At 36.5% G+C, this 7,500-nt stretch overlaps 1 protein-coding gene across 5 annotated transcripts in view; it reads right to left on the reverse strand.

The window, feature by feature from the left end:
* LOC135208415 (glutamate receptor ionotropic, NMDA 2B-like) overlaps positions 1-7,500 on the reverse strand; it is a 1,060,362-nt gene that overhangs the window by 628,494 nt on the left and 424,368 nt on the right. For all 5 annotated transcript variants that reach the window (XM_064240560.1, XM_064240561.1, XM_064240559.1 and 2 more), the window contains exon 2: positions 3,378-3,837. In XM_064240560.1, the coding sequence (XP_064096630.1) occupies positions 3,378-3,768 (391 nt within the window). In that variant the 5' untranslated portion in view covers positions 3,769-3,837. The remainder of the gene's footprint in view (positions 1-3,377; positions 3,838-7,500) is intronic.

Consider the following 7,500-nt stretch of genomic DNA (forward strand, 5'->3'; position numbering starts at 1 on the left):
ATATATATATATATATATATATATATATATATATATATATATATATATATATATATATATATATATATGTGTGTGTGTGTGTGTGTGTGTGTGTGTAAAAGGCACTGGGCAACATTTGTAATAAGTGGAAATCAGGTCGATAACGAGTGACGTGAACAAGATTGGAATGCGTAAAAACAGTAAAGTGTCAATTGTTTATAGAAGCTTACAAACATTGGAACAGACGAGACAAGCTTACGCATCATAATATTATCGGCCGCATTGGTGAGATTGCGAGCGCGCAAATGACCTGGATTAGTTTGGAATCACATGACTGTGACGTCAATGCATTAAATAGGACGTGTACATGGTAAATGGAAACGCACGGAATAGACTAGCGTGCGTGCATTCGTGTGTTCAGTAACGTGTATATGTCCATACGTCCGTTAGAACAAATGAATGAGATATTATCTCTAGTATGGGAATTAATGGGGCAATTAGACGACGAACTGTCGTAGTGGTCACAAGAGACTTTGGAGATCCGAGAAGGCGCTAAGATCCATCGGGAAAGGTAAAGAACATTTAGAACAGTAATATTTATTTCAGAGGATTGAGAAGGGAAGTGTGGTGCGACACTTAATATTATTGACGAACTGTAACATTTCGTTGTCTGATAATTATGGTCACTTTATTTCAGATGGATTCTGTTGTTGCTACTTAAAAATGAATTCTCTAAACTTTTATATGACATGGGGATAATTATATACATGATGCTTTCGTGGAAGAGTAATGGTGATTTAATGATTTTCTGTGAGTTTTTTTTAATTCATTTTATTCCATATTTATGTTAATTATTTGAGAAAATTAAAAAATATTGTTTTGTATATTAGGGGCTGAATTCGCCTAAGACTTAATGATTAATTTCAGCTAGCTACAGGGATGACAGGAGATGGGAACAAACCAAGGTAGGTTTCGCTATCAGTTCTCTCCTTTTAGTTAAATGGGGTCTTTTACCCCTTAACGGGTTTGGTGTACGCGGTAAAGGGCAATTAGGCCTAAGGATTACGTTTCTGGAGAGACTGGGAATTATATAGGAGTCTGGAGATTAGGTAGATCTTAAGAAATAGTGATTATACTTATATGTGTTGGCAACTGTCCGTCTACTGCTGACAAAGATGTTGAAGTCAGCGAAATTCGAATAGTCAAGGGGTCAGCCAGCCTTCTAAAGGCAGTGGCATTGGTCATTGTTTATAGGTGGGACGAGGTTTTACAGCGGAGATTATGGTATCATAAGTAAATGGGGCGATCTTAAGGGGACTGAAGCGAAAGAATTACGCGCGGTCGTAAGCGTAACAAAATATATATGCGCTAATGCAAGAGCATACAACTTCAACGTGTTTAATGGGCCGTTCCTTAATGACGACGTAAGTGTTGAAGATTTCCTTTCATTTTTATTTTTCTTATGTTAATTTGCCCACAGGCGTACTTCATATTTGTATTTCATCAGCTTATAGAATTAGGAAATATCCTTTGATGGATTCTGCTGATTCTGAGACGCACTGACAGTCCAGTATTCCAGTAAAATGTGAAGAGCCGATGAAAATTATCAATGAAGGAAGCAAATACAAAGTTAATGCAGATGAATCTTAATTTTCTGTTAACAAATTAATTAATCATGTGCAGACTGAATAAGATTTGGAAATCAAATAGTCTGATATTCAATACGAAAATAAGACAATATACATAGTGCTATCTATATTGCTACACGGACAAAAATCATAATCTGACAATAAATAATTTTTGAAGGATTTTGACGATTTAGAGAATAAAGCTTTACGAAGAATCTTAAGAGTAAGATGGTGTCGTAGTCAGAAATGATACCTTAAGGGAAGTTACGAAGCTCTATATGTATATGAGATAATGCCTAAAGGGGAATGGCGATGGCTTGGATATGTACTTCCATGGCCACTGTAGACACTAGGGGAGTTAGAAACCCAGACCTACTTGGATGAGAGCCGAAACAGAAGACTCGAGACGATTGGAGATTTGATGTTGTGAGAGCAAAGGAAAGAAGAGAGAGGCAGAATTTTGTGTTACACGACAGAAGAGTCCATGATGGTAATGTTTGCAAGCACATGGCACAATAACGAAAGATGTGTCAAGAATTCTGCACAATCGAACTTTCTCTACACCATATAATCAAGGCCACGGTGGTCTTGGTATAATGCTGTATGAGCCGCAGCCCATGAAACTTTCAGCCGGCCGTGGCAGCCTGTGTTGTAGCGTTGCCAGATGCACGATTATGGCTAACTTTAACCTTAAATAGAATAAAACTACTGAGGCTAGGTGGCTACAGTTTGCTATGATTGATGACTGGAAGGTGGATAATCAATATACCAATTTGCAACCCTCTAGCTTTAGTAGTTAAGATTTGAGGGCGGAAAGAAAAAGACTTGCGGGCGGACAGACAAAGTCATCTCAATGCTTTTCTTTTACAGAACATCTGGGGGGAAAACGTCAGATGTGATACAATTTGCTGTACTAACCTATTCAGTCTCATAAACCACAATTAACTAAGAATGCATGAACACAGTGCAATGAAAGAAAAGACATCAATGATTCTGCATTAAATTAATATTGTGGGCAGAACCTTAGAATTTAATAACTAAGGCTAGATTAACTTCTTCAGTCACACGAACCACGAAAAGGTTTGACCGTTTCTAAAACAAGGACAGCACTTTGTGGATCAAAAGAGACGCTAAGGGTTCTGCATAAAAGGTATGATATTAAATATAGCATCAACAAGTAAGACCCTTGACTTGACTTCTTAAAACAGATTTTATTAATAGCCCCCAACTTATCATTGCTTCCCAAGAACCTGTCGAAGAACCAAAACGATCTTTAACATCAAATTGAAAAAAATGGGTAACTCATTTCTGTTCTATTATCTTTGGAATGTCTCACATAAGAACCTTTATTTTTTATGATTATCTGCTAAAAGAAAAAAAGGACAAGTTTAGGAAGACGCATAAAAATAAAATTTGAACACAACAAGTTATTACTGACAAACTGGAATTGCAAACCCCGCCCCCGACAACAAAGTGCATGCAAAATAATAATTACATAAAAAATCATATCACACAAGAGAAGTGGTCCAGTGATGTATTTAAAACAATGATGTAGGCAGTCTCCACTTTTGTCTATATATAACCTACCTTGTTCTGCAAATATATTCAAAATACGTTTATATATATATATATATATATATATATATTATATATATATATATATAGATAGAGAGAGAGAGAGAGAGAGAGAGAGAGAGAGAGAGAGAGAGAGAGAGAGAGCAAAACAAAGGTCATGTAAAGGCAGACAACACGCGACCACCGACCACTTACTTGTAGGGGATGGGTTGAGGGCCATTTGCTCTTGGATAAACTGGTCGTATCCGAATTTGTACATCATTAGACGATTGCCGAAGTGTTTTGCTCCGTTACGGATTTTGAGTTGATAATAACGTAGACGGAGGTTGGTGACAGGCATGATGATCCCGACGTTGATGGTAACGTCTGGGACCTCTTCCTTCTGCTGGTTCTTCTTCTGCTCAGCCTCCTGCTGCAACTGTTTGTGACGGTCCCGGAAGAACGTTTTCCCTTCCACTAGCGATCTCGAAGGCCAGCAGGCAAAGAGCAGGAGCACTGCTAGCAGGAGGGGCATGGCCACCCCATACCTGCTGCTCCGGCCTCGCCCACCGAACCACCACGTTCGCCAACACCATCTCCCCTCCATTGTGGTGGCCTCCGCCCCCACCCACCAGACTCAACGCCCACCGGCCGGATATGCGCCACGTCCACCAGTCTGAAAAAGGAAAAAGAGGGAAAGATTTTAGTTTTCACATCGTTCGTCTCTTCCTTCTCTTTCTTTTTTGTTCCCCCACATAAACGCAATCTCTACTCTGAAGGGTAAATGTGAGTAAAGAGGACGACGATGCTCCTCCTCCCGGTGGCTGAACCACAAGGCATCACGAAATAAGAGTGAAAAAAGAAGACCGAATGTTTCCTGACTCACACCTAAGAGGATTGGGGCTATGGTTACCTCACCCTTAATATGACGCTTGGCTCTCTGTGCTAACTAACATCGCAGTCACCCTTAACAAAGGGAACTGGTGACCGTTAATTATTTGAATAATAATAATATCCATATAAGTTGCCACTTACAGTACGCTCCTACGCATTGTGGGCGGAGGAGGTCCTTGAAACGGAATGAGAATTGCTAGGGGTTTAGCTACTGTTCTTTATCGTGTATTTCGTATCATTTATAGAAGTACTTACTTGTAATAATGTTTAGTCCATGGGCGCACTAAATTTCAATATTCATTTACAGAAATCTCCTAAACCGAACTGTCATCGAGACAATATACAATCCTTAAGCATACACTACATTCAGACGTTATATAAAATTTTCTATTTCATCTCATTAAAAGAAAGATGCATTGAGATCTGTCGTTTGAGAGTGCCTAAGAAATGGAAATCTCTTGAAGGTAGCTGATGAATATATCTAGGAATTAATCAATATTTCTGCCTGAGAAATGGAATTTCTTGAAGGTAGCTAATGAATATATCTAGGAATTAACCAATATTTCTGCCTGAGAAATGGAAGTCTCTTGAATGTAGCTGATGAATATATCTAGGAATTAACCAATATTTCTGCCTGAGAAATGGAAATCTCTTGAATGTAGCTAATAAATATATTTAGGAATTAAGCAATATTTCCGATTACTAAGTTTACTCTCAAACATTTCTTCATAGGGTTTCAATGAACAAAGGAAAAAAGCTTAGGTTCAATAGCTCAGTCGCAAGGCAAGTCACGTTACAGGGGGAAAATTCATTTGAAATCGGGGGATGTATGTTACTCAACGATACGCATTCTGACAGTGCAGCTGCGTGTGTCAGTCTAAACTCTAACCCTTTACCAAAGGGCTGTGGGGTCATTGAATATGAAGGTAAGGGCAAAATTTCTATATAAAATATAAGCTCTACAATATTTATTTGAATGTCGTATTAAATCTTGGAGATATACGTGTATGTGTGATATAAAATTATCTTCATTCAAGCGTCCAAAATTGTCTCGAAGATTTTTACGATAACTTATGATAATTTTTCTCCGAATGTTTAAAATCCAGTTACTATACATGCATATATATATAATATATATATAATATATATATATATATATATATATTAATATATACATATTTATTTATACTATTGTATTTTACATATGTATATAGCAACATATTTATGTATATATATATATATATATATATATATATATATATATATATATATATATATATATATATATATATATGTATGTATTTGTGTGTGTGTTTGTATGTATGCAGCGAGATATTAAGCTAACCTTCACGCGAATGAAAATTATTATATACGTTTTTACATTCGTATGTTTCCAGTGAAAGAACAAATAATGAGAACGATAATAAAAATGTATTAATAAACGCGTCAATTAAGAATGGAGAGTGATTTTATTTGAGCATATCCTACATCTCTCTCTCTCTCTCTCTCTCTCTCTCTCTCTCTCTCTCTCTCTCTCTCTCTCGGTCTCTCTCTCTCTCCCCCCACCTGTATTCCCATTACATTTTAATTTCCTTTTATTCCAAAATGGATATGATCTAGTTTTTGCCTCCCAGTGAAAAACGAACGTGGAAATGTAAATTAACGCTTTTGGAGAGTGTTCGCTGTCTTCGTTTCCAATTGCACAGAGTGCATAAAAATGCTGTTTTGCTTAGTAGGCAGTGCTTTTCAAAGACGCCGTTTTATCTGCCTTCTTTTCGTTCCCTGTGTATGCAAGGGCATGAATAAAATATATGTTTAGTGAAAGGCGGACGGTTAATAAATGTCTGGATAATGAATATATATGTGTATATATATGATGTATATACATATATTTGTAAATGACTCAAAATCTTGAAGTGTACTGTTTTCAAAATACTCAAAATCCGAGGGCCTCGGTTTGCTTTATATTTAATTGTTTCCAACCAGCAAGTAGATAGACAGATGAGAGAGAGAGAGAGAGAGAATCCACACGAAACTTCCACCTTTAAGACACATTGACATTCACGACTCTTCACGTCATTTCAAAAATGGCCTTAAAATGACGCCCTATTTTTCACCATCTAATAAGGCTACCTTATTGGGTTCTCCCTAATGACCTTATTCTTGGAGGAACTTCCCTTATAACCGTTCGGTGTCCCTAAGATTTCCTATCGACATTTTTCCATCATTTTCCCGTTTGATTAAAAAAGAAATTCCCCGAAAGATTCTTCAACGTACCTACGTATGTTCACGAAAGCCAGAGATTTTTCTTAAAAGTTCTAGTAGCGATTAACTGGCCACCAACTGTACACACAACTGCATGAATTATGAAATTTAATTACATAACATATACATCCTAACCCATATTTAATTATAGCTGAGCTTTCCTCTTTGTTGCCTTTCTCTTTTGAGAGGGCTACTTCTCCCAAAAATAAAACACAAACCTCTTTCTAAAAAAAAATATTTTCTATAATAGAATAATTACGAAAGGAACTATATTACAGATACAGTAAAACTTGACTTAAAATCTATATGAAAGATTTCGGATCTATTTCTAGGTGTATAAGTAAATGCGCCAGTCTGCATACTGAATTGTGAGTTACCAGCTCAAGTTGAATAATGAGTTAGTAATAAAAGGTTTTACATAGATCGTTGTGAGAACAAGTACGGTTTACGAAGTAAAAATCAGGATTTACGGAACGACAAAATGAAAATATTTCAAGCTTCGGCAGAACTGTGGCGGCTGAACCTCTTCATGAATAGGTGGGACTACTACTCAATTTATGATTAGTGAAAATAAAGAATGAGCAAAAGAAGCCTACTTCACACAGGATAAAATAAAATGATTTGGTAAACTACAATGAACTTTCGAACTTTGTCTTAGGCTACGTGAATTCCTAATTTTATCGACTTTAGCTCACGTTGGAGGCCTAGACTTGGAAACTAACCATTGTCAGTAATGAAGAGTGTATCACATGGAGTAGAGTCTTGCTTGCAATAAGCCATGTTGCCCGCTAAGTTTATGTTAATCTTATTTAAGATCCTGCAGCGATGCCACATTAACAGATAACGTTCACTTTTCATTTCTTATATCTAGTTATATATGTATATATTTTTTGCTACAGGCGATACAGCATTGTGTTAACATACACAGATAGAATCAGAACTAAAGCAGTTGACCCATATACCTTAATGTACAACAATCCTAAAAATACAAAAATGCCCGCGGTTGAAAACAACTGTTATTTTAGGTGAAGATGAGGCCTGATGTTGTGTTTATTTTGCTTTATATTATAATTTATTAAAATAAAGTTTATTAAAACCTTTTACTTCAAAGACTTACATTAACTTGCATCAAATTTCATGAAAGACAACCGTGAAATCCTATTTGATGGTACTGGAGTAT

Source organism: Macrobrachium nipponense, chromosome 35 (genome assembly GCF_015104395.2).
Source record: "Macrobrachium nipponense isolate FS-2020 chromosome 35, ASM1510439v2, whole genome shotgun sequence".
Classification (NCBI taxonomy): domain Eukaryota; kingdom Metazoa; phylum Arthropoda; class Malacostraca; order Decapoda; family Palaemonidae; genus Macrobrachium; species Macrobrachium nipponense.